Source organism: Priapulus caudatus, unplaced genomic scaffold (genome assembly GCF_000485595.1).
Source record: "Priapulus caudatus unplaced genomic scaffold, Priapulus_caudatus-5.0.1 Scaffold202, whole genome shotgun sequence".
NCBI classification, from domain to species: Eukaryota; Metazoa; Priapulida; class Priapulimorpha; order Priapulimorphida; family Priapulidae; genus Priapulus; species Priapulus caudatus.
Window position 1 is genome coordinate 237,303 of NW_014577263.1, and position 27,849 is coordinate 265,151.

Genomic DNA, 27,849 nt, shown 5'->3' on the forward strand with positions numbered 1-27,849 from the left:
CTGGCAGAGCAGATCATCGCGGCGATACCGGAGCGCATCAAGAACAACCTGCACATGAGCGACGCGGCGGGAGCAGACGACGCCGGGTTCACGCTAGACAGCCGCCGATACAGGTACGTGTGCAGGGGGAGGTGTGTTCGTGCATCCCTTTTGATTTCTCCATCCTTTTATCCTTCCCTCTCTCCCTCCTTCAAATCTAAGCTCCTATTTTACCATTCTCTACCTCTCTTCCTCTCTATTGCTCTCTCTCTCTCTCTCTCTCTCTCTCTCTCTCTCTCCCTCTCTTGCTCCCTCTCCCTGTCCCTCTCCTTCTCTCTCTCTCTCTCTCTCTCTCTCTCTCTCTTTCTCTCTCTCTCTCTCTCTCTCTCTCTCTCTCTCCCCCTCTCTCCCTCTCCCTGTCCCTCTCCCTCTCTCTCTCACAACGAGAAAACCTCTATGGGTTGTTGTCACGGCGTCATGTCTCGACGTTGCAGGGGCTGGGGAGGCAGTACTCCCTCCTCCAGCTCTAGCCCAGCCTCCAGTCTGCAGAGCCCCTCGCCACCGCCCACCGCCGCCGAGTTCCGGGGCTTCTTCAATGCATCCGGGAAGATGCTGGAGAGAAACTTTGCGGAGTTGACACTGTCCGGTAAGTCGTGCATGTTGTGCTCTATCAGCATATATCATGTTTAGTAGAAGGTGCAGGGAGACACCGTCGGATGTGACTACTCAGTTTATTCCTACACAATAAGTTTTCACATTAATTATAATCCTAATATTAATTACTATTTAATTAAAATTACGTTATTTAATTTTGCGTATTATCGCTAGCGATATTGTGAGTAGTAACTGTGCTTTCTGTTGTAGAAGCTGCAGACATGCATGCTTGGATTTAACTCGATTTACTCCATTAACTTCGCGCATCAATTTATGTGTTAAATTGTGAGTAAGTGACAGTTTCGTTCCTTGTAGCATGTTTGCCGGGCTATTGTGTGAACGGGTGATCAGTTTCTGCATGAACATTTATATAATATTAATTATTATTTAATTAAAATGTAATTAATATATAATTTTGCATAATACCGCTAACGATATTATGAGGAATAACGTAATATAAAACTAGAGACATGATCTATATTGTTTCCCTCCTGATGCTCGCCGATGTCTTTGCTATACAGATAAGGAACAGAGAGAACTCTATGAGGCAGCAAAGATTATTCAGTGTGCATATCGCCAGTATAGGGGGCGCCGCCGGCAGCAGGAGCAAGAGCGCGCAGCAGCAATACTCATCCAGAGCTACTATCGTCGGTACAAGCAGGTGGGCTGTCACTCGGTCATCATAGACGTGGTATCGTAGTAGTAGTAGTAGATTTACCATTCATGGTAAATGTTTCACAATGTCTTACCTACTGTTCACAGGATGCAATTTTTTCATTAAACTATGTATAAAATAGCCACGCTTACGTCAAATCTATGAATAAATAAATGAATAAATTAATTAATTAATATAAGATTTCACGCATTGTGGAGGTGGATGCATTTCTGAGTTTCCTGCTTACGTGCGTTTGGTTTCTTGCTAACCTTGTGCTTGCCGTTGTTCTGCAGTACGCGTTCTTCAAGAAAATGACGCGGGCCGCCGTGCTGATCCAGAGCCAGTACCGCAGCTACCGGCAGCACAAGTACCGCAAGCAGGCATGCCACCTGAGCAGCGATCTGGCTAGTCGCTGTTGTGCCCAGTCTATCCTGCAGCAACAGCCCATCAAGTAATGATGATGATGATGATGATGATGATGATGAAGATGTTTACGGCCATGTACGGGGCGATGTTTACGGCCATGTACGGGGCGATGTTTACGTGCGAATTCCGTTCATGCAGGTTAATATTTAACCCTTTATCTCTGCGAAGCTCCGCCCGCATTATTCGGTTGATGCACATATGATATACCTGAAGATTGAGGATAACATCGCCCGTGTAAATAGCATGTAGAACTTTCGTAAGCACTTTAATACTGATCTATTGCATGATATTTGTAATACGTTTGGTGTGGTGGTTTGGAAACGTAAGTCTGCTCATTTTGGAGATAAAGGTCGATTACTTGCATATATGTACTTGGCTTAAATGTTGCACACGCAAGCAACTTCTATATATTGTGTGACTTCGGTGGGTAAAGTTTGTGCCCTGTTTGAGGTTTGATGAAGGAATCGGTGTTTTTATTACCGAGAATGACGTCATACCTTCGCATAACACGTGATGTCGATAATATCAGAAGTGCATAATAATAGATCAATCTAAGCTAGATAATAATCTAGTATTATTCACTCCTGATAATACGAACATCTGTCAACACAAAACATGGCGTAACACAGATCACTTCGCCTACTGACTGCATCTGTGAATCGCTCTAAATCCAATTGCTGTCCCCTGCTTCGTTGCTGGGGATGTATATGTATATATAAATGCTAGACGTGATTCTGCACGTCGCTCGCCCGCGTACATCCGTCGTTTCTCCACAAACACGGAGACGCGCACACGACGGAGCGAGAATCAAGCGACGTTTCACGAACGAACGAATGAAAAAAAAAACGGGTGGTTTGAGGTGATCTGAAAGACCAAGAATCGATAGTAGATATAGTCGCTAAACGCATCGCTCTTTGTGATATCGATTATCCACTGTGCATTTTGGCATGCACGTCTCAATTACCAATTCTAGTATATATACGTATATATATATATATATATACATATATATAATTTATATATATATATATATATGTGTACATCATAAGGTATAATGTTAGCAACCATATACGTTATATTTCTGCTGTATCACACTACCAGAAAGTTTTAGGGGGATTTTCTTCTGTAGCTGAAGGACAACGAGATCACGCTAGTAGCATGCTGTTTACATTAGATGATGATGCATGGGTCCTCATTCTCATTCTTGAGTCATATTCTCACTGGACTTACATATTATTACTGTATACTTGTTTACAGTAGCAACAGTAGTAACATCAATGCCGGCAGCAGTGGCGGCCTCTATATTGAAAACGTTCTCACGCTGAAGCGACAGCAGGCGGCGGCGAGAAAGATCCAACGGTTCATGCGGCAATCGAAAAATAGGTGAGTGCCCCTGGTGTGCGTCGACGTAGTGACGCACGGCAGACCCTGTCACGTGGTGATCTCGCATCGGTTAGGCGCAGTTTCCGAAATATCTACGTCTGCCATACAGAAACCCCCGTGGGAGGGCATTATCAGGCAGACACACGTATGCTGCGTTCGTAGTTGTGCACGAAAATTTGTGTTAGAGTCGCTTGGTGACACTAAGCATTTTGATTCGAAAGACTAGAAGACCGTATGTGTTTTAGAGTGATGGTCAGTTGTGTGGTCATGACCCTGTATTCTTCTCAAGGTCGTTGTTAATTCTGGGGGGAGGTTTGCATCACTGGGCATTCGATTTCGCCTTGCGTTTCTGTCAGTAACAGATTTGCGGAACCTTTTTATCGGTGGTTAATTTTGCTGTGTGGTTTTGCTTTGACGCCTCGCGTAGACACAGGTATGATAGTCGTACGAACGTTTACGATTTCTCCATGTTCGTTTGCCTGGTTTTCTTACTACCCTCTTCTTCATATATACGACTGCGTGTGTTTCAGTATCGTTACTCCCCACGTTCGTCCAGGTGCCACCGTAAACTATATATATCTGTGGCATGTCACGCTTGCCTGCGATTCTCTTTTTCCTGTCCGGTTTCTGAAGCTCCCACGTGCATAAATTCTTGGAAAGCGTCGGGAACTTGATTTGAGATGGTTTGCGGGGTGGGGGAGCCCTTCCAGGGGTGATACAACGCTGATATCTATGGCTGTTTGCACACCAGCTAGCATGACGTACTCTCAGATTTGTTTTAGTCACTGAAAAACATTTATGTTACATACATATATTAAATTTATCTATATCTATATATGATATACATATATATGCACCCTATCTGCTCTTTTTATGTTTAGGCCCCTCGCACTCACACGGCATGATTTTGGTATGTGTTGTTGCTTCCTGCATGTATTTCTTATCTTTTACAATAATATATTCAAATATATGCTGCAAACAATAGCAGCAATGTAAATGGTAATTGCTAGTCAAGTAACCAGTTGACGTAGTCAACAGAGTTGTGATATATATATATATCACTTGTGTTATATATATATAAACGAACTACCTATAATATAATATTATAATAATTATAGTTAGTGTAGCTATAAAATATTCTGATGTTTAAGTTTTAACCCTAAATCACATGTTAACATAAGTGATTTTTTTAAGTAACTTTGTGAAGATCCTTTTTTTATTTTTATAACCTAATATTTAGAGTATGTTATTATTCCTAACTGGCTCGTGTTATTTATGGAATAGCCCCTCAAATTTACATACATATTATCAAGATAGTATCTAGATCCTGGCCTCTTTTTAGTTTTGCATAGGTGCTAGCAGAGTTAGCTCGAATGGGCAGTGCAAAATATTCACGTGCCAACCCTTGCGCATTTGCCTTTTTTATCATATTCATGCTATTTTTATACATATCCAAAACTGCCCTTCGGATACTATAGGTTAGGAAAGAGTTTATATTTTTAATTCGCAACTGCCCTTCCTATATAGAATTTCTGTTGGTAACTCATTTTACAATGCTCGTGTGTTATAATGCTAACTCCAATCAAGACATTGCTGAGTAGGTTATTAATTAGAATATTCAATATCTGAATTAGAGACAATAATGTGTTTATTTTCTCTCAATGCTGCTGTAAAGCTTGTGGGACTGTCTAAATGCCAATGAGGTTTGTACATAATTTACGACCAATTCAATATGATGATTATTGGAACCAAGAATGATCTCAAACATCTTAGACGAGCAGAATTTCCAAACCTACTTCACTCTCATTTGAGATGAAAGTTTCGGTAAAAATAATAATCTTGCACATGCTTTACATAATGTCTTCAAGGTTGCAAGGTTGCAAGGTTCAAGGTTGCACGTACATACGTGAAACGTTGCCTGATTACATCATAGATTTATAGAACGCGAATTTTAATGAGTCTTAACAGTACCCTTTTCTCATAGACTGGACCTCTCTGTACACTGAGTATGGGAAATTCGTAACTTTACGATGTTCTGTCCACAGTCTACGAGACTATAAGTTAATGTTACGACTAATTTTGTTTCTGACAACGGGGTTCCTGGTCATTTTAATGTTACGACTATTTTGTTAAGACTAATTTTGTTTCTGGCAATAAATTTTGTCTCGGCTGTCTTACTTACTATATGCGGTCTGCTTTTTCAAGTATTTCCGCGGCACCATTGCAGGTTGCAGCAAGAACGAGCAAGATTGGCAGGCATGGCAAGAAGAGAGACTGCCGATGACATGCTGTAGCCATGGCAACGCCAGCCGGCCAGCCGACGCCATGTTGGGAAGGATGGAGGCGGTCACCAACCGGTAGCTATGCGGTTTCGGCGCGCGAGAGCGAGCGACGTTCTTGTGTTTACTAGCGGGCAAGTCGGCTATCGTGGTACGCGAGCCAGTCGTGTGACGTAGGCGTAGCGACATGAAGCGATCGCCTCTCGTCGTTCCACCGTGAAGTGTTAAGGAGAGATCTTGCCTCCCCCCCCCCGCAACGTCGTTTGCGGCGGTGGCGCTCTCTCTCGCACGCTGTCCACGATTGCAGAGCATGCGTCGATGTTGCTTTAACCACCTTCTTCGTGGAGAAGGGGGGAGTGTACGTGTGCTGAGACCGGGAGGAACTCCGTTGCATTATGTAAAAGTTTGCGTTGTCGACCGGACGAGAGAGCGTCGCGTGGCAAGGTCTTTGGCAAGCGAGAGAGGACACGCCCTTCGGTACCTCGATGATGGCCCCTCCCCCTGGAGAAAGGGAGTCGCACTGTAGCACCACACCCCTCACCCACCCCCGCACCCCTCACCCCCCTGTGATGACATTTGTGCCTACCCTCGGGCAGATGTATCTCTGCTACACTGCCCCCCACCCCCATCCACACCCCTGTGGTGGTTAGCACTAGAACTATAGCCCTTTCTCTCCACCACAGGCCTTGCTGCTGTGGCGCAGGAAAGGGCTATAGTTGTAGAGCTACCTCGTGGTGAGTCTATGTTAGTAGTGTGCAAGGACGTAAGGTAGTGTGGCACGTAGACATGACCGGTAGGGCGATGTTTACGGCCATGTACGGGGCGATGTTTACGGCCATGTACGGGGCGATGTTTACGGCCATGTACGGGGCGATGTTTACGTGCGAATTCCGTTCATGCAGGTTAATATTTAACCCTTTATCTCTGCGAAGCTCCGCCCGCATTATTCGGTTGATGCACATATGATATACCTGAAGATTGAGGATAACATCGCCCGTGTAAATAGCATGTAGAACTTTCGTAAGCACTTTAATACTGATCTATTGCATGATATTTGTAATACGTTTGGTGTGGTGGTTTGGAAACGTAAGTCTGCTCATTTTGGAGATAAAGGTCGATTACTTGCATATATGTACTTGGCTTAAATGTTGCACACGCAAGCAACTTCTATATATTGTGTGACTTCAGTGGGTAAAGTTTGTGCCCTGTTTGAGGTTTGATGAATGAATCGGTGTTTTTATTACCGAGAATGACGTCATACCTTCGCATAACACGTGATGTCGATAATATCAGAAGTGCATAATAATAGATCAATCTAAGCTAGATAATAATCTAGTATTATTCACTCCTGATAATACGAACATCTGTCAACACAAAACATGGCGTAACACAGATCATTTCGCCTACTGATTGCATCTGTGAATCGCTCTAAATCCAATTGCTGTCCCCTGCTTCGTTGCTGGGGATGTATATGTATATATAAATGCTAGACGTGATTCTGCACGTCGCTCGCCCGCGTACATCCGTCGTTTCTCCACAAACACGGAGACGCGCACACGACGGAGCGAGAATCAAGCGACGTTTCACGAACGAACGAATGAAAAAAAAAACGGGTGGTTTGAGGTGATCTGAAAGACCAAGAATCGATAGTAGATATAGTCGCTAAACGCATCGCTCTTTGTGATATCGATTATCCACTGTGCATTTTGGCATGCACGTCTCAATTGTCAATTCTAGTATATATACGTATATATATATATATATATATACGTAATCGAATATCGTAATGTGTTTGAATTTTATAAATTTTAGCGCTAAATTTTTTGGGAGAGTGCGTAGAGTTAAACCTCTCTATAAGCATAGTCTATTGTGCCCCGATATTTTGCTTGATTATAGTATCAGCCTGGTACTTTTGTTGGTTAGGTTTGTAGGTTTGGTACTGCGCTGTTTTTCTCATGGCATGTGATGGCTTGATGAGCAGTTTAGGCATACGCATTTCCTTTCAGACATGCGCTCCCAATGCACTCATGCGCTTCATGTAACCAGCTAGGGTAGCAGATGGTCGCCAAAGTCGTTTCACAGCTTGTGTTTTGAGATTTTAAGTCGGTAGCTATTTTAAGTATTTGGTTAGGGTTTTTTCTTCTCACTTGCCGCTTGTACTGCTCGCACAAGGTTTGGGCACATGCAGTCATAAGATAGCAGCTATTTTGAATTGTAGCTTAGAAGCAGCCGTTATTGTAGTCTTGCAACTTCCTTGAATGATCGTAGTGGAGGATTTAACCGAAGCCGATGCTCCACAGGCATTCGGTTACGGTTATATGGTTTATGGTTGTTTTTGTTCTTGTAAATAATTGTCAGTTTTTATCGTATGCGAGATTTCGACCAAGCGCGCTCATAAGTATCTTCCAAATTTGCACGGAACACGTATTTTGGGTATTTCAATACGCCCCTAACGTTTTTTATATAAAATACTTAACTAGAAAAAGCAGACAGGCAGATGTCATTTGCATTTTTTGTGTAGCACCCATTATAAGATATTGCTATATATTCGACTAACTTTTTGCAACATATTGTGTTGCGGTTTCGTATTATTATAAAATAACGTAAGTGCACGTGTGTGTGTTCTAGTAGAAAACGCGGGAAAATTAAGCTGTTCGTTGTGGAACACTATGCATTTAATCTGACGTCGAGCGATTCCAGAGCGATCTGTGTCGCCTGCGTGACTTGTACTTTAAAACTAACATTTACTATTTGTGATTTGAAATCTTTATTCAAACTGACGTGTTGGTGCCGCGATCTGTTTGTCAGATGACGTCATCAGATATATCGATAGATTTTTCGGATGGAAGTCGCTATCATCCTTTTCCAATGCTTATCGCTTGTATGAATTCCTTTAATCGCGTATTCTCATTCGAGTGTAGTAGCAGTACAAACCTAACCATCCTCTCATCGCGGTTATTTTTATTTGCGCGTTTTTTGTGTGTGGAATTTTTGCGATCGTTTTCAAGAACGTAAGTATCGCGTCAGTTGAGAGTTACCTGTGTGTGTAGGGAAGCCAAGCTTCCACTGCACCCCTGTAGTAGCGTCTGTCCATCACTAAAACTTGTCCCTCTCACATAAACCTGCGTAACTCTACGACTGCATACATCGTTAACTTAATTGTTGTAAACGTTAACTTTACGCTCACATTTAATCCTACTTATCGACTTTAATACAATTTATAATTAGCCGTGCTTATAGTTATATGCGGCATATTTTTAGTCGTATTCTTGATATTATAATACTTAATGACTCATTCATTATTAAATTTAATAGTACTACTTCTTTCTGTGTGTATAGTGACTTAATTTTCACTAACAACGTTTCAATGCTCTCCCTCTCTCACCCGATTATGTTGAACGACGGAATGAAAGATAGTGATTATGTGCGCAAACCATGTGGGTAGATTAGATTGAAGGCAGTCTTATCGTTTGGATATGAATGACGTATATTGACAGACAGTCGTGATCTCTTAGCTTCGCAGTAAAAGGTAGCAGCGTGTGTACATGTGTGCGTGCGCTCGCGGGCACGGGTGTAGTTCTACTTTGTATGCACTCCATTTTTGTGTCCGTGGATTTACGTGGATTTATGGAACTTTTTTAAATGTTGGGCAAAAACAAGGCGGGCAATATTCACTACGATGAAAATATTTCCGCTCGTTTTTGTCTTTTGGTATACGGTTACTTCAGGTGTAGTTCGTGTTTACGTCTCCACATTTGCTGTTATCGTTGTTGTTGTTGTTGTTATTGTTGTTATTTGCTACGACTGTGTTTCAGGAACTTGTGTCTGTGAGCGTAGGAGAGCCATTGCACGCGTAAAGGAAGCCTTTACCTTGCTGCCACTCCACCCCCTGCTAAATCGGGTCTTACTTATCTAAACTTTTGCTAAAGAAATATAGTTGTGGAGAAAAGCTTTAAGGATGAAGAATCGGATGTGGTTTCGCGCATGCTCTGAGAGTCGCGGTTCTCGTTTTTAAGCGCGTTTTCCGCATCGGCTGCGCTTCTTTGTCGCGGCTACTATACTCGCTATAATCGTTGTCTTTGTATGTATCATTCTCATTTACTCATCTAAATGATATTTGATCGATGTTATAAATCTTTTTTTTATTTTACATATTACAAACACCTATTATTATTACTCGAGTACGTTTTTTGCTGCACGTGAAGTCGTGAACGTATAAAGCTTACAAATAAGATTTTTTCATGTGTGCGTATTAAATAGACGCGTTTTTACTCGTCCTACTACCCGTTGACGTTAACTTTTAATAAGAGCTGTGACGTGGGATTAATTATCTGGAACGGCTTTGTTGATTGTTGTAGTCTTCTCGTGCGTGTGTAAGTCGGTTTTTTCAAAGTTATTTTTATTCACTCCTGATGTGATCAAGATCATGTAAATGTTTTGACTTTAGGTTTGAAGTTTTATGTGCCCTTGGTAGGATGCGTCGCCTCTCTCTCCCTTTCTCTCTCTCTCTCTCTCTCTCTCTCTCTCTCTCTCTCTCTTTCTCTCTCTCTCTCTCCCTCTCTCTATTTCTTTCGCTTCTCGCACTCTCTCTCTCTCTCTCCTCTTCTTCTCTCTCTCTCTCTATCTCTTTCTCCTCTCTTCTCTCTCTCTCATCTCCCTCTTTCTTCCTCTCTCCTCTCTCTCTCTCTCACTCTCCTCTCTTCTCTTTTCTCTCCTCTCTCTCTCCTCTCTCTCTCTCTTCTCTATCTTTCTCTTCTCTCGTCTCATCTCTCTCTCTTCCTCTCTTCTCTCTCATCTTCTCTCTCTCTCTCTCTCTCTCTCTCTCTCTCTCTCTCTCTCTCTCTCTCTCTCTCTCTCTCTCTCTCTCTCTCTCCTCTGCTCTCTCGCTCTCTCGCTTCTCTCGCTCTCTCGCTCTCTCTCGCTCCTCGCTCTCTCCTCTCTCTCTCTCTCTCTCTCTCTCTCCTCTCTCTCCTCTCTCTTCATCTGCTCTCATCTCTCTCTCTTTCCTCCTCTGTCAATCTCTATCTCTCGCTCTCTCCTCTCTCTCTCTCCTTGTCTCTCTCTCCTTTCTTTCTCTCTTTGTCGATCTCTTCTCCTCTCTCTCTCTCTCTCTCTCTCTCTCTCTCTCTTCTCTCTCTCTCGTCTCTCGCTCTCTCTCTCTCTCTCTCTCTCTCTCTCTCTCTCTCTCTCTCTTTCTCTCCCTATTCACGCGCAGTCGCGTTGGGGCTGGGTGGGGGTTGACACATGTCGTGTCATACTCGGATTGACTATGGTAGAGCTAGGATCGTCTGCACTGTGTACTGCTCTGAATCGGTGCTCGAGTATCCCAGATTAGAATTCACTTAACTGGTATCAAAATCTACTGCAAATCCTGATGCATGAAGGAGAAATCGGTGGTGGGTGGGAGTGGGAGGAGGTTCCCTATAAATCAACCCAGTAATGCAAAAATAATTCCTTATGGTTATAGTGTGGGTCAATTGTGAAGGTCAAGGGCACTGCATAGGTAGAGTCACACACACGCGCATGTACGTGCCCTATGTGAGCACGATTCTCCATGACATATATGTGTTGTCTTTTCTCAGGTTTTTGATTTGTACAAAATGTTGGCCTCCGTTTGTAACGTGTTATAGCGGCGTGGCGACGAAACGGACGATAGAATAGCAGGTGGTAGAATCGTTACGCGCAACCACGGTGACATATGCGACCGGTGTTGACACCGTTACCTGTGACTCTGTCACTACAGGTGACAGCGACAGCAGTGCTAAATTCTGCAGCTCATAGGCTTGTGGTCGGGAGAAATGCACGCGTGGTCGCTCGAACCAGTAGACGTCTATTGTGTTGTGTGACACCAGGTGGCGCTTGTGCTTAAGGTTGCGGGGAAACGGAACCTATCAGCGATGTCGATTGAACATTGTTTGGGTTTCTTGGCTGTGCTGAACTTGTGTGTGTGTGTGTGTGTTATATATTTAATTTTATTTATTGTAAAATAAACTGCGGGAAAGTGGGAAAAAATTCATTTTGTCGCAGCGAATTTGTAAAAGCCGTTTTCAGTCGAGAATAAAGGTCATATGGTCACATTTCTGATATTACAGCATATACATTTCAGATGTCAGGAATGTGCGCATTACTAAAATTAAACGACACAAATGTAGATGATATCAGTCCTGATGATATCAGGAGCGAATAAAGTACAAGGGGGGCTTTCACTAGGGAAGTATAATGTGTGCAACTGTTTTAATGGCCATCTTGTGGTGAGATAACTGAAACATCAAACAAACGATGTTTTAACGACATCAACTGCTAAAAAATTGGTTCCAGGCACATCGTCTTAGTATTTTGTTGCCCGAGTTCATGTTATTTACTTCCATGTCTAATACCTAACTTGGTATTACATTGGTATGAGTGGGCTACTGCTTTCAATTGTGACACAGATTATCAATGGTATCTTCCACTACTACCAGTTTACTGCTACTACTACAATCAAATTTGAAGAAAATAAACATATAATCAAGAAAATCAAATTATTTTGATCAAGCATTACGTTTATTTCCTACATTTACCATATGTACAGCACCGTTCTTCTAATACATAGCAGCAGATGTCTCCTAAAGTAATCTCTAGCAGCTCTATTGCACATTATACTCTTGTTTGATTAAAATAACACATGCACGAGGGAATGAGTGATGATGATGAGAATGTGAAAATAAAAATGGAGTACAAATTGTACTCACAGAAGTGCAACATTCTCTATGACATGGCTGTACATTATGACAGATCATCGTCGCTACGAAATGAGCGCACGGAATTGTGATCACCTGATACATCCATTAGCTTTCCCAGCGGAAAGAAATGCACGAGCTTTTTAGTAGTATTTACATGCATCAATACTGAACTAGGAATGTATACACATTGGAGGTACATATATTAGAATGACTTTTGATGATATACATGTAGGCATAAAAACGATCTCGATGTCTATGCAAGTTTAAAACTAATAAAAGTAGCAAGATAGAGTAGAGAATAAAACGTCACTAAACAGGCTGTTACATAAGAGTGAAACACTGCTAAAATTAAAATGGTGCTATGTACAGAAAATAAAACAAACACAGGTATTAGAGGATACATAAATCCAGATGCGACATCAGGGACACATTCTAAATTAAGCTGCAGTGTTCATACACAACATAAAAGGCAACTTTCACAACACAGTAAAATCTATAGCCTCGTCTACACGACCACCTTAACTCGAGTTAAGCGTCTACACGGGGCGGGGCATTAACTCGAGTTAGCTTAACCTCGCCAGTCGATCGAGGTTAAACTAACTCTAGTTAAGGCTCCGTATAGACGCTTAACTCGAGTTAGTGAATAGTACATAACTCCACGATAGGCAGCAACACTAGTACGATGTACGTACACATGCACGCACGCACGTGTACGTGCACACACATGGACGCACGCACGCACGTGTACGTGCACGGACGCACGCACGCACGGGTACGTGCACACACACAGACGCACGCACGAACGTGTACGTGCACATGCACACACGCACGCACTCACGCATGCACGAACGTGTACGTGCACACGCACGCACGTGTACTTGCACACGCACGTACGTACGAACGAACGAACGTATACCTGCACATGCACGCACGCACGCATAATAAATCGGTAATAATCGCTATCGGGTGTTGTCGTGTAGACGCTAACTCGAGTCAACGCTTAAGTCGAGTCAAGGTTCGCCGTGTAGACGAGGCTAATGTCCATCACTGCCATTAATTCATCTAAAAGAAGCTCATACTTCTACATTAAGACCTTGGTTTTTAGAATAAATCTTTAAAAAAATAGGAGCATATTCTTCCATTATTCCAGAGGCTGGTAATGCTCTTGGGTGCTAGGTGGGCAATGGAATAAGGATGCAACCTTACTAAATGGGGGAAACCCCACTATGAACATGCGCTCCAGCAACATAGAGCAATACCAGCAACAATGGATTCGAAATTGCTTTGTCACTCTCACACGCACATGCGCACATGCGCACGTAATCAACTCATGATATCAACCTGGTCCTCGCAACCAAAGCATGCAGTAGAAAATTCCTCGATTATCAAAAATATCTTCTCAAAGCGGTGCCTCGGAGCCACTCCACTAGAGAGGCAAGCCTTGCACTTGGCGACAGCACCATCACTTGCGCGTGCGCTGCTTTCACGAGGCTTCTCAGAGCCGTCTTCCGTTTGCATAATTCTGACTGAATACTGGAACCTCACCGCGCAGCCGACACGTACAGGGGGTTACGCACATTTGCCTTTTCGCCTCCTCAGACTGCCTTACACGCTGGGTATCGTGGTGGAAGGTAAGAGCGAAGCGACGCCATTGTTTCTGTAAAATACGCAAAAAACACGTGGTGAGTGGACTGCAATAGAATAGCATCAACAGTGTGACCGACCAAAACACTGTAAAATTCGACAGTAGTATTCTAGGGGAAGGCTCTACGGTTGCCAACCCTCATCGCAAGCTCACGCACACTCACTTGGAATTCTTGTACTTGTCGCATATGGCTTGCTGGCCACTGCTAGCAGCGTTCGACCACGCCCTCTGCATGTCTTGCAGCAGCGGCTGCAGCTGCTCCACCTGGTAGCCGCTAAACATCTGAACGTCCATCGGCTGCAGTGCAGACAGAACAATGGTGTCAGGTTCAGAGCCACTCGCTTCATTCTCAAAATCTTGAGTTGCTGAGCATACTACTGCCAACACTTGATGATAAAAATGTCATCTGCCTACTACTAGCATAACACACGAAAAAACAAACCAAACATGGTAGAAATTCACGCGCACTTTACTGGCAAATGTCTCTCTTACCCATGGCTCTCTACCCATAGCGTGGTTGGCCAGCATCATCGCAGCAGCACCGATCGTGGACGGCAAATACTTCAAAAACACTTCAGCGTTGAGCAGGGTCAATTCCGACAGATACTGAAGCACAAATCGTAAACTATGGTACAATACCGGACTTATATTTAACTTTTTCAATTTTCTTACTAACGTTCAATTGCAAAGGCTCAAATCTGAGAACCAGCAACAAGTTGCATGAAAAACTGTGGTTAAAAATTGGAGAGGGATGAGATTGAGTGCATTGAGGTCGTGCCCTAGTCATAGTTCGGAGAATAAATGTCGATTATCATGAGTCTTAGTTACCATGGCAAGAGATGTGGTCTTGTCGTCACACTGACACATGTAAGCGAACCTCTGCAGGAAGCAGAGAGCAGTCGGCACGGCAACGTCAAACGACAGCACTTTCAGCACCAGATGTTCCATGCGAAGAACCTGTGATTGTAAGCAATCATGCCTCTTCAGTGGCGTAATACATGGTCAGCACATTAACCTTTTTGCCTAATTTCTCAAGTGTGTACCTTCACCCTTTCTCCCTCACCCTCTCTCTATCCCGTTCAGTTATTTGTGACTTTCAACTTATACCAGTGAATAGAGAAAGCATGCTAACCTGTGGCTGGGTGTACGTATCGTCTGTGATGTAGACAAACTCGCCAATGTCCGGTGGATAGATCTCTTCGTATTTCCTGAAATGTTATAAACCCAATCATTAAAAAACCCAATTATTTGCAATAATTTCATTAACTCTTGTGGATCAGTAACTAACGAAACTATTTCATAACGTACCATCGCCTAAATTGCAACCCAGACGTCGTAGCATGCCGAGTTCGAACACCCAAATGGAATTCTGAGCAGCATTCACTCAAACGAAGGGTAATCCTTCAATCTACTACTGCTTTACGAAGACGCGAGATCATTCGATCGGATGATAGTCCTGTCTCAGCACATTATCACTACCTGGACATTATTAGAGATGCAAATTACATTCTACCGACTCAGCGCCCGCCCGACAGACGACGAGATATACGGACCTACACCTCCGACCTCTGAGTTACAACTTACATCTTACATCATACCGGATACCGACTCGGCGGCCAGACGACGAGATCTACGGACCTACACCTCTGAGTTACATCTTACCGGATACCGACTCGGCGCCCAGACGACGAGATCTACGGACCTACACCTCTGAGTTACATCTTACCGGATACCTACTCGGCGCCCAGACGACAAGATCTACGGACTCAGCGCCCAGACGACGAGATCTACGGACTCACCCGGCGAGGAACATGCTGGCTGCGCCGACCAGCTGCAGCTTTCCACGCATCACCGACATGCAGGAGAGAAAGCGGTCGACGTAGGAGACGGCGAGGTAGAGCGTCTCCGTGTGCATCTTGTACTCCTCGCCGACCTCGACGAGCCAGTCGACGAGGATGCTGCGCATCGTGTAGGTGATGTCCGGCTGCTTGCGCATGTAGCCGAGCCGCGGCCGCGAGCGCGTCTGAGGAGACGAGAGAACACAAGACGGGAACGTCAATCTTCGCGTCGATGGTTAAATAAACTCGTAAAATATTAGTCTTAAACGTCCAAGGGACTATATCGAAGACGGCGTAAGATAAGACAGTATAATGGTTGGATGTCGCACTATTTCGATACTGTTGCTTTGTTCTAATTTAAGTTGTATTCAAATGTGTCTCGCCACGGTAAATGCTATGATGCCTACAGAGGTAAAATAGCTTAATAAGGTTTCCCAGTATACCAATATCATGTTTAAAAATTTTTAGGAACCGTTGCAGCATCCACTGTGGTTGAGTTATATCTAGCAAGTAGACATGTGCATAGCCATTGGGCGAGATGGTTACCTCTGCTTCCCTGAGATATTGATAGATATCTGCAGAATACTCTGCTACGCAGAGCGTGACATCGTCTTCATGTTTTTTCTCGCAGTCAACATCTAGGTTCTCATCAATAGTTGTGTCAAGGATCATTGGAGAATCTGTTGGGAAGAAAATGATCTAGGAATAAACGTTATAATTGAACTTGTTCATTATTTTTTTACTTAAACAAATATAATTTGTGATCCATGATAGATATATATGATGGGAATATTATAGTTACCAGTTGCCTCAATGCTATCGTTGATCGGGTAGAACCCTGACTGACTAGGTCTGCTGGTTGGGTGTGATGGACCCAGAGTTGTCACTCCTGCGTGAAGTTTTAAATGCGTGGACGAATCACTTTCCTGTGGTCTGGATATTTCCTGGGCTTGATTGTCAAGATGAATACGGAATCCTTGTGATTGGACAACATTAGGTTGTCCTGCAAATTCTTTCTCTTTTCGGGAGTATATATTTTCATCACACACATCATCAGGGAAGACATTAGGCTGAAATAAAAATACAATGCCACGTAGTCGTAGGGCGTAAGACTTGACGATCCCAAGTTGCGTCCTGCTTACAATGTGTACGTGTAGTTCTATTGCTACAACAAAATTGCATTCTATTTTACCAAGACAACCAGATACGCAAATATAAAACACACAATAGAACTACACTATACTATCAATAAGTAATACTAACAGTTTATATGTTAATTTGAACTTCAATTTATCGTACAATGTCAAGTTCAAGACAGAATCAATAGGCCCCCTATTTCAAAATTCAAATCGGACCAAGGCTAAAGCAAGGTCTTTTGTCTGCCACAGTTATCAATTTGAAACATGTGTTTACTTATTTTAGTTCTAGTTTATTCGAATATACTATACTAGTTACTACTTCATGCAAATAATAGTTTCAACACTATATGGGGAAAGTTATAATATCGCTATGTTTGTAAAAGACACCGCCTGAATGGCAGTTGCGGCTACCAGATTCTGTCATATTCCATCTTACACTTACCTGCTGTTTGGCCGCTCTAGACGGCTGTACTCGGTTAACTCTACTGGTTATCGTTCCCAACGCAGTCCTCCTTTGAGCCTGACCATTATCACCAGCTTGTAAACCTTTTCCATGAATTCTTCCCAGTCCTTGGTAGTCATTTTCGGAACTCTGAATTCGTTGACTAGACAAACCGTTGTTCGCCATTATTGTTGAACAGTGTGGTTCTAAACCTCCGTTTTCTCCTTACAGAGGCTACAAATCTCAACAATTTTCACCCAAGAAGTAAAGGAGGTAGCAACAAATGTGCCTTCTTAGTTTCTGTTCATAGAGAAGAATGAAAGTGACGTTTAGTTGCCTGCTTTTCAACCGTTCTACCAGCAGTTTTTTTGTACACTGTCGTACTGCCACAGCTGTGATAGCAATGAACGTTAAACTCCCCGCGAACCAAACGTCAACCAATCACAGAGACACAGTGCGTCACGTGATAAACAACATTGTAAATAGGAGCGCGGATACGCGGGCACTTTTTCTGATGTATGATTCACGTGATAAATAAATAGTAAATTCAACCCGGTTCTATTCAGTGATATGTTGCTTTTCGTCATAAACGATTTTTCATTTTAGATGCATGTAAATAAACAGGTCTTCTTACTAACAGAGGAGCGTACAATAATACGAGATATCTATCAAAAACGTGCACACGATACGTAGCCTAACTAAGACGTAGGAAGGGCGCGCATGCACATATACCATACGAAAATAAAATATAATAAAATAACAATAAGTTCAAATAACCCAAAACATAAATACAACAAATAATAAAAAAATTCATCCATTTGGCCAAACTCTATTATTAAATGTGTGTGGTTTCTTCGAACAGTAAATGAGTATTTCCTCCTTACTGAAAGCTTATATTATACGTGTTATACGTAAATATATATACATACAATATATAAAATTAATGTTATATTCTATGTTCTAATTATATTATATTATGTTCTAAATGTTATTTATGCGGGCCGGGTATACATGAGGAAACATAACCCGGGTTATGCGTCTATATGAGAAAATAACCATGTAGTTGTATCTACACGAGGAAAAATAACCCGGATTACGCGCCAATACAACGCGAGGGAAAATAATACGCGTTAAGAGGAAAAGGATCCGGGTTTATTCCTCGCGTAGATACGCAATATTGCACGAAAACTTTCACACGAATCGCGATCGTGTGCGACATGACCTGAACCTGAACGTATCGTACAGCGCTATCACTCATTGATGTTTTTGGAGCGATTTCGGGGTTCTAATTTTGAGAAAACCACACAAATTATTTGCCCCTCTACTGCAACCTGTGAACGAGGATTTTCTTTGCTGAAGTACACAAAAACAGATACACTGCATACTGTGCTGTCAGTCTATTATATCTGCATGCATGCACCGCTATATTCTCTGCGCTTACGATCCAGCCCCAAATAAACCTGAACATATTTTAATAATTTATTGGAATGTGGTGGGTTTTTGATAATAAACTGACACTTGAACAATTTTAAAATTTAAACAAACTGCATGCTGTGTCCCAACATGAATATATTTTGTATACAAACTCGTATCAGCTGTTCAACTTTCTACTGTGCCGTTAAGTGAAACGCTGGATGTTGACTATAGTTGGACCTTCATTTACGTTATTTACCATTTAAATTCATATTAGAAAAAAAACCTTATGTATTTCTTTATGTTTTTCGGGCAAGTGACTTTTGCCTCCGGGCAACCATTTTCATAACCCACTTGCCCGAAAGGGCAAATGGGAAAAATAAAATATGTAGCACCCTGTAAGGGTCAGCATATTGTACAGGAATAGGATCATAGCAGTCCTGTGGATCATGATCAGTAGCACATACGGATGCTGACAGTGGGAACGGGTAATGCATGACACAGCAGTTAGTACAAATATGCCTAACGACACTCGCGTTTTTCGAAGCAAAGCTGCCGATGCGGGTCTTCAATCACCTAACACGAGGGTAGACCCAGTCTGTGCGAAATTAAAATAGAGCGAGAGAGTAGAATAGAAATTAAATAGAAGCTTCTATATAGTATTCTATATAGTATTCTAAATAGAGAAAAATGCGAGTTTTCGTGAAGAATAAGACACACGTGACCCCCCAATATGTGGACATGGAAGTGGAATTTGAAGGAGGCACTACCGTTACATACTTTCCCTTCGGCCGGCACTTCTTCTGTTTTCTCCGTCTCGTTCTTCTCCGCCTTGGCATTTTGTGAAGAAGGGGTCTAAATTGCACAGACAGAGGTAGGGTGTTAAGATGAAACGTCAAGGCGAAATTACCCACGTCTCCACTCGAAAGTTAAAAAAAAACAACGTAAACTGCAAATAACTCGTGCATAATGTGTAGAATGTGATAGCACACAAACAAAGCTGTGAGGATGCACACACGTGTACAATTGCAGGCGCACACACGCACGCACACACACATGCACACACGGACACAGGAATCCAAGCGCAGATGCACGCACGCACGCACGCATGCACGCACGCACGCACGCACGCACGCACGCACGCACGCACGCACGCATGCACTGCCGGCAAAGGAAACATTTTCCCCCGTTCGCAATCTCCTACATTGCTACGGGTCGTCGAAACAGCGTAACGAGACGAGCAGACAGACAGACGAACCTCCTGCTCCATGGCCTCGGGCGTGGCCCCCGCCGCCGCCGCCGCCGCCGCTGCAGCAGCCGGCTCCTCATTGGGACCGTTCTCCTGCGTCGGGGACTCCTCCTCCTGCGGCGGCTGCGCCTCGGATCCCTCCAAGTCCATCGGCTCCTCCGCCTTGTCCGCCTCCGTCTTCTTGTCGACCTTCTCCAACATCGACGCGGACGAGACGGTGAAGATGCCGTGCAGGTTGATGCGCACCTTGACCTTGACCTTCGAACTCTCGCCCTCAGGTGTCGGCGTGATGTTCTTTATCGAAAACCGTCCTGAAGGTAGACGGTGAAACGAAAATTGGTAAAAATCGGTCGCTCGTTTTACACTAGGGAATGTCCCCGATCGACTTTAAGTATCTATGAACTACAGAGTAGACATCTAATTTAATTAAATATCAAATTTTTTAGTGGTAGAGTTTTTAGAGTATAAGTCTGTAAGACAAGTAAAACAAATAAAGCACTACCTACTCTCATCCAGCCCATACCGAATAAAGAATATAAAATGGCAATTCACATTTCAAATCTATGTAAACATCCACATTTTCTTGTTGGCACATTAACACAGCAGCCAACTGACGTGAATACGGCTACGCAGAAAATTTATTTCCAAACTTTCACCGCCGAAATGAACGAACGAATGAACGAACAAATAGATGAACGAACAAATGGATGAACAAACAAATGGATGAACGAACGAACGGAGAACGTGAGAAGCGCGCACGCACCTATCCGCGGATTGTCGTAAGGAATGTTGTTCGGGTACGAGTATCTGCTGTCGATGTCGAAAGGTTCCTTCCTGTAGAAGGTCAGCATCTTCGAGAACGGCACTGCGTGGAACTCAGTGAACACCTCCAGTTCCCTGGAACATCAACGATCACGTTACGATTCACGTAAGACTTGTTCACGCACCCACGTGAACGGCAGTCGCCTTACCAGAATAAATGGTCCACATACATTTTTTCGGAACTTTTCCAGGAGTTTGGGGTCTATAGGGTCTAGTTGGGTCTATTTTCCAGAACCCCTCCAAGATTTATAAAATATTTGTACATTGTATCTTCTAATCAACAATTAGTGAACAAACACTCGACACGAGAAATTTGTTCTCAATCGTGGACATGAAACACGGCTATACATATTCAGTGAATTAAAATTTCTATTATCATGTACGGAATTTGTGGACCCAATAGATATGTGGTAAATTTCTATAACCTTCCAGACATGGACTACTCCAGAACTTTTTAGGTTTTTAGAACTGGTACGAACCCTGATAGAGCACGTTACAGTGAGACACCAATTGCCTGCAATTTCGTTTCAACACAGCTACGACCTGCCAGCAGCATTTACGCTTACGACTTGGCAGTAGAGCTAATTGTATGTGCTCACCCGTCATCTGCGTTGGGATCCTTCCACATCAAGGTGATGGGATACGGCTGTAAGTCTGTCACAGAAAACTCCCTCACCTTGAAGGCAGGCGACAGCATTGCGCACTGAAACACGTGGCACATGCACACTGTACATCCACCTTGATTGCACAGCGGTTACTAGATTTTTAAGCTCAAATGCATAACCAAGCATGCATACTGTACGCAGATACGCACAGAAAGACCATTAAGTGTCTCGACATTTTTTCTCACAGACCGAACCCTCTATACACTGCGTATGAGAAACACATTACTGCACCATGTTTCTGTCGACAGTCTACAAGAAAAATTATGACGTCAGTGTATGAAAAAATTTGTCCCGAGTGCTGGGACTAATTCTCAGACTAATTTTCTTTCTGACAACGTGCAACCGCAGGGGAGAAAACTCGTGGGACGTGTCCCAAAAAAACACCGTTTCAACGCTTGTAAACTCCGCATTCATCGTAAACGATGAAATATGAAAAATGAGAATAAAACAAAATAAAACCACGGACGTTTCGCGCAAGTAAAAGAAAGACATCAAATGCTGGATTTAAGGTGACAGTAACTTTATTCGTTTAACGTGTGTGACGCTGCGAGACATGATAATACTTAACACTTCGTAAGTCGTACGGCGTTTACCTCGGCTGCTGTAAAATAATCAAACGGGATACTGGGGAAAGATGCTGGAGCACGGCGGAGTCGGTGATCACCGGCCATCCCGTGTGCTTGTGAGTCACATCACGGATGTGTTTCTATGGCAACGGCTTTGCGCGATATCGTGAATGAACCCGCGTATGTTCAACATGCACAGATCCACGACAGCGGGCATATATACTTGTGAAACAGACAGGTAACGCGTGACGTGCGTCAGTGCAGCTACCAGTACTGCCTATACCGTTAATAACATGAACAATATTACGCGTGTTCGTGAACACGCGAACATACAGTTGTTCGTGAACATGCGAACATACGCATGTTCGTGAACACGCGTATGCTCGCGTGTTCACGAACATGTCAATAGGAACACGCGAGCATACGCATGATCGTGAACACGCGAGCATACGCGTGTTCATGTCAATAGGAACACGCGTACTTGTGTCATGTGAAACGCTGTAGAGAAACACTTTGTAAATCGAACTTTTGCTTTTTTGTTAACAAAACCCAAACCGGAGAGGAAAGCGCACAGAGTATTCAGCTACGTGAACGCGTGTGGCAACATCTTTAGCAGCGAGTGGATATAACAGATTCGTGTGTATAGGCGCAGGAACTAGAAGCAGGGGAACATGTACACACGCCGTATGTAGATTCGCACAGGCGTTTGCTGACAGACCAATTAGAGATGCCATCAAACCTTGTGACTATTTTACAAGGTAGCTTCTCGCTTCTCACTACGTGGCGCGGGAGGCGTTGCCACGACGCGAAACAGTCGTAGAGCCTGATCGGGGCTACTTGCGACCCCAAGATGTATTTACACACCGCATCACTTCCGCCCACTCCCCATGCCTCTCCATCCTTCCCCCTCGTTTGCACGCCCGCATGTCTTTCTTTCCCAAAACAATACTACACAAGCATCGTCTTGGTAGTAACAGTACTAGCATGAAGAATCCTGCACTCGTGTAGAGAGAGTACAGACGAGTTCGTCGTATATTATAGCAGTGATGTATTTTTCCCGGTACGTACATTCACATCCCATTCACTAACAAACAGTGAGGTGGCATGCACATGCTAAGCATGAGAGAGAGAGAGAGAGAGAGAGAGAGGAGACGAGAGAGAGAGAGGAGAGAGGAGCGAGAGAGAGAGAGAGAGAGAGAGAGAGAGAGAGAGAGAGAGAGAGAGAAAGAGAGAGAGGGAGACAGAGGCAGAGACAGAGGCAGAGAGAAAGAGAGAGAGAGAGAGAGCGAGAGAGAGAGAGCGCGGGAAAGAGAGAGAGAGAAAGAGAGAGAGAGAGAGAGAATACCTGCATGCGACAGCCCCCCACCCAACCCCGTAAATTGCTCTGTATTCACATCTCGCACTCACCGCTATGCCGCGCGCTACGCTAACATCAGTGTACAACCACTAGCATTGCGCAAACCTGCTTTTACGAATGGCAGCCAGACAAACAAGTTATCATCCTCTTTGCAGAGCGCCCGCTATGCAGGACAGAGGTAGAGAAGCACACACCGGTTCGCATGAACACGTTAGTAGCTGCGTGTATACCTACTGCAATGTGAGGTTACGACACCACGCGCCAGATAGCGTTGCCTTCACCATCTTCAAATGCTCAAAGCACCCATTCCTGCTACAATAGGTTGGTTAACGATGTTACTATAATTAATGCGCATGACTGGCAGCGACTGTACATTCTCATTTACTGCAAACGCATCCGCGTTTTCACAAAGAACTTAGGTTAACAATTCGTGCAATAGTTCTTAGTAGACAGGCAAGACTCGACAGAAGGCATATGCAATTTCTTATGGAAACATAGCTCTTCAGTCTGTCACAGCCTGTGGCAGAACGAAGGGCTATAGTTCTAGAGCTAATGGAAACAATACTCGCATTTCAAGCAACGATTCGGACACGTACGGCACTAGTTTTGCAACACGCCACACAACGAATGCAAAAAACATTTTTTTCCTAAACGAGACAGTTTTAACGAATAAAACCATGAAGTTATTTACGTATTTGTACACTAAACTTATAATCGTTTATACCACGGTTAATTTCATTTGGATATAAAATTCCATTTTCGAAGAGTGACTTGCCCGACACTTTGTCAGATTTTAATGGATTGTAAATAAAATCAAAACATTAGTGCAGTAAGTTTTAATGCTAGTTTCCAAGGTTACTTTCAACAGAAAACTACTTTGGTCTAAATAGTCAGGAAGTACATGAAATTGCCACTATCCTGAGAACATGTGTCACGGGGTGTAGCCTGACCATTCTTGCTTTAGTACGGATATGTTAGATGATCGAAGACAATGAGGATGTCCCGTATGATAAAGGTCTCTGACATGCACAACGTTGGCGGTACAGACAGATAGGCAGATCTAGTAAGACGTACGTGCTTATGAAGCTAAGCTACTTCTGAAATTATCACAAGGTCATAACGTTGCAACCATAACACACTGCAGTAGCAACCCACAATCTTACTCGTTATCACTGCTATTAAATAAAATATTCGTATCGCTGTATATTATCATCATTATCATTAATAATACGCTATCAGAAGGGATAATTCCTATTCGACATCCTGCCGGTAAGCGAGGCATGTTCTTGTGTTTCGACGACCCGCCAACAACCACGCACAGTCGTCGGCGAGAACTGCGCAAGCGCCCTCTACTCTGCGCAGGCGCCCTCTATAGTCAGCACAGCGTGCATATTTCTCTGGAATCGGCAGTTATGTTGCAGCCTACCACCCCCATCACCGCGTTCAATCGAGCTCCATGTCTGCCTTTCCGGCAGAGGCGTCCGTGCTGGCAGGTCCGGCTCCTCCCTGCTCCTCCTCCCCCGTCTCCATCGGCTTCTCCTGCTCGCCCTTCTCCTCGGACTTCTCCTCCTCCTTCTTCGGCTCGTCTTTTGGAGGCTCCACTTTCGGTTTCGGCGTGTTCAATATCGGATTGCAAGTCGATTCTAACAGCTGCGAACAGAATACAGTCGTAAGTTTCTGCTAGTTGAAAACATGGATGGCTCAACATGAGAATTTAATCTGATATATATATATATATATATATATATATATATATATATATATATATATATATATATATATATATATATATATGTATATCTATGTATATATTTATATATATGAATATGAATCGATACCTGAAATGTAATTTTATTAAAAAAACAATGACAATTGGTTACCTAAACTTTGCAAGGAAAATCACTTATACAGACAATGTGTTTAGATGAAAGACAAGTATATATCCTGTATACAAACTTGCTTTTATAAGATCACTGGACTGTCAGATATTTCAAATATCGTGCGGAATGTGGGGCAGGATTCATGTACCTTCTGCTCATTGCGTATCTGACTCGCTAGCACAACAGGATCATCTGTCAGGGCGCGACCCGTCTGATTGTTCATCTGCAGGTTAAACCAGTCGGACTTCTCCTTCACACACTTGGTCACCTTCTCCATTTCCGCGGCAGCGATGTGCTCATATTTCTCATCCTGCGCAAACATTTGATCGACAAGAATCAGTGTAAGTTTGGAAACGTGAATGTTAAAACGTGTACGACACATTGAGTACAGCTGAAACACTTGGATGCTGGAAAAACATCAGGACCCTGCAACTAATAGACGTACTTGAAGCCACCAGTACATCATGGGCTCGATTTCATGAAATTAATGGTAAAACCAAAAAGAAGTGGTTTGAAATGATATATCTATACTAATCCTCTTCAATCATTTGCTAATGATCGAAGTTCCAATGCTCTGGTAACAAGAAGTGGCTAGGATTAGTAGAGTAGTGGAGTGTGAACTGTTATCATACCTTCTTCTCATACAGATCCAGAGCCTTTCTGTAGCGCTGCAGTGCTCCTCCCAAATCTTCAAATGCTTTAGGCCTCTCCTGCATCTCTCTCCATCTGTAAAACAGAAACATTGAGCCTTAAAGATATATAACGCCTTCCTTAATGCCACCTGTAGTCACCTATTTGCAGAGCACGAAACAGATACCGATAAGAATTTTAGTTTGCTCTGTAATTTTTGATTAAAGGAAGGAACTAAGGAAGGAAGGATTAAAGGAATTAAGAATAATATGTTTTCTCACATGCCGATTTTTTCGGCGTTTACCACTTCTATGCCCCGAAGTAACGACGTGCGTTTCGTAACACCACAGACGTAAAACGTTCAGTATCTCTTCGAGTTTGTTTCGCCAAAACGCTGGTGGTAGCAGAAGGCACGAAGCCAACTACAAACAACTACTACTCCTGAAGCCTGACTCTCGCCAAATTCCCGGACAAACGCATCGCTCGAGCCTTCGATCTCGTAACGGGAGTGCGTCATCGAGTTAGCGCCGCCCGGCGACGGTTACCGCGGTAACGTACCGTGTCGCGATGGGGTCGCTCAGCTTCTTCAGGGCGGTGAGCCGGTCGATGTAGACCTGCTTCGATTCGTCCTCACCCTCGTCGTACAGCCAGTCCTCTGTCTCGCTGTACAGGCTAGACAGGCGCGCGCGTAGCTGCGGGAGGAAGGAGGAGGGAACCATACAGTACCGTAACCGTGACCTTAATCAAAAACTAGGCAAAAAAATAGGCATTGGTCATTGTACGGTCGCTGTACAGGCTAGACCAGTGCGTGCGTTGCTGCGGGAGGAAGGAGGAGAGAACGTGTATGCATCGGGGCGCTGTACAGTAACGTATGTGCCGTGACCTTAATCAAAAACTAGGCAAAAAAATAGCAGATACGAAAGTTAGCCCGAGTGTGACGGGAGTGCTTTTCAGCGTCGGCACAATTATCTCGCCATAAACGCAGTGACAAAGGGAAACAAAAGCGCGTTCGCCCGTCGACAACCGCAGACGACCGTGCGCGAGCGTTGCCACGGCGACGTACCTCCTCGGTGACAAACTTCTCGAATGCTTCGTAGAGTTTGTTGCGCATGTCGTAGACGTGTTCCTCGAGCGAGTTCTTCGAGTCGACGCGGTCCTTGTCCTGCTTGTCCTGCGACTGGAACTTGAACTGTGACGAGAGAGAACGGGAGCGATGTCAGGTCATGAGGTCAGAAGTCTTGCTAGGATCGATGTCAGAAGTCTTAACAGAAGTCTCGTCAGGGTTAGGGTCAAGGCTGGTGGGCCACACAGGGGCAAGCCTCTTGTGGTGTTACCATTACCGTAATTATAATTCTTGGAACCATTGTCACAAACAAAATTAGTCTTAATGTTAGTCTCAACGTGGACTTTTTTCGAGAGACTGGCCCTCTATACACTGCGTACTAGAAACGAGTAACTTTATGATGTTTCTGTCAACGGTTTATGAGAAAAAGATAACGTTATGGCATATGTTAAGACTAATTTTGTTTCTGACAACGGTCTATGAGAAAAGACAATATTAAGGCTAACACTAAGACTTTGTCTAAGTTTTGTCCCAGACAACGGGCCCGCAGGGCGCGACACACGCGTGACACTACTGTACATCACGCGACTCACTACCTTCTCTATAAGGTCCTAACGGTCTACGAGACAAAGATAATGTTAATACCAACTTTAAGGCTAACGTTAAGACTAATGTTGCTTCTGACAACCGTTTACGAGACAAAGATAATGTTAATACCAACTTTAAGGCTAACGTTAAGACTAATGTTGCTTCTGACAACCGTTTACGAGACGAAGATAATGTTAATACCAACTTTAAGGCTAACGTTAAGACTAATGTTGCTTCTGACAACTGTTTACGAGACAAAGGTAATGTTAATACCAACTTTAAGGCTAACGGTAAGACTAATTTTTCTTCTGACAACTGTTTACGAGACAAAGGTAATGTTAATACCAACTTTAAGGCTAACTTTAAGACTAATGTTGCTTCTGACAACCGTTTACGAGACAAGGATTATGTTAAAGCTAACGTTAAGAGTAATTTTGTATCTGAGGCTCACCTC

General features: G+C 43.5%; 4 protein-coding genes across 4 annotated transcripts in view; 1 reads left to right on the top strand and 3 right to left on the bottom strand.

Annotated features, from left to right (window-relative positions):
- LOC106807231 (calmodulin-binding transcription activator 1-like) overlaps window positions 1–9,925 on the top strand; it is a 30,272-nt gene extending 20,347 nt beyond the window's left edge. Inside the window, exons 19-23 of the mRNA XM_014809519.1 lie at window positions 474–625; window positions 1,155–1,294; window positions 1,582–1,739; window positions 2,972–3,097; window positions 5,325–9,925. Coding sequence (XP_014665005.1) covers window positions 474–625; window positions 1,155–1,294; window positions 1,582–1,739; window positions 2,972–3,097; window positions 5,325–5,391 — 643 coding nt within the window. The 3' untranslated portion in view covers window positions 5,392–9,925. The remainder of the gene's footprint in view (window positions 1–473; window positions 626–1,154; window positions 1,295–1,581; window positions 1,740–2,971; window positions 3,098–5,324) is intronic.
- On the bottom strand, window positions 9,300–21,379 carry LOC106807233 (97 kDa heat shock protein-like). Its single transcript, XM_014809520.1, has 5 exons — window positions 21,246–21,379; window positions 20,588–20,721; window positions 19,834–20,135; window positions 19,356–19,430; window positions 9,300–9,428 (listed from the first exon to the last, which is right to left on the bottom strand). Exons 1-5 carry the CDS (start codon window positions 21,365–21,367, stop codon window positions 9,300–9,302), a joined length of 762 nt encoding a protein of 253 aa, XP_014665006.1. The 5' UTR covers window positions 21,368–21,379.
- On the bottom strand, window positions 13,023–17,573 carry LOC106807239 (G2/mitotic-specific cyclin-A-like). Its single transcript, XM_014809526.1, has 9 exons — window positions 17,163–17,573; window positions 16,384–16,651; window positions 16,128–16,261; window positions 15,543–15,766; window positions 14,876–14,951; window positions 14,572–14,700; window positions 14,236–14,349; window positions 13,907–14,040; window positions 13,023–13,755 (listed from the first exon to the last, which is right to left on the bottom strand). Exons 1-9 carry the CDS (start codon window positions 17,346–17,348, stop codon window positions 13,704–13,706), a joined length of 1,317 nt encoding a protein of 438 aa, XP_014665012.1. The 5' UTR covers window positions 17,349–17,573; the 3' UTR covers window positions 13,023–13,703.
- Window positions 21,380–24,651: 3,272 nt separating the features above from the next.
- Window positions 24,652–27,849, bottom strand: part of LOC106807234 (97 kDa heat shock protein-like) — a 22,253-nt gene continuing 19,055 nt past the window's right edge. The window contains exons 9-13 of the mRNA XM_014809521.1: window positions 26,808–26,933; window positions 26,303–26,436; window positions 25,747–25,840; window positions 25,263–25,424; window positions 24,652–24,884 (exon numbers count right to left, since the gene is read on the bottom strand). Coding sequence (XP_014665007.1) covers window positions 24,678–24,884; window positions 25,263–25,424; window positions 25,747–25,840; window positions 26,303–26,436; window positions 26,808–26,933 — 723 coding nt within the window. The 3' untranslated portion in view covers window positions 24,652–24,677. The remainder of the gene's footprint in view (window positions 24,885–25,262; window positions 25,425–25,746; window positions 25,841–26,302; window positions 26,437–26,807; window positions 26,934–27,849) is intronic.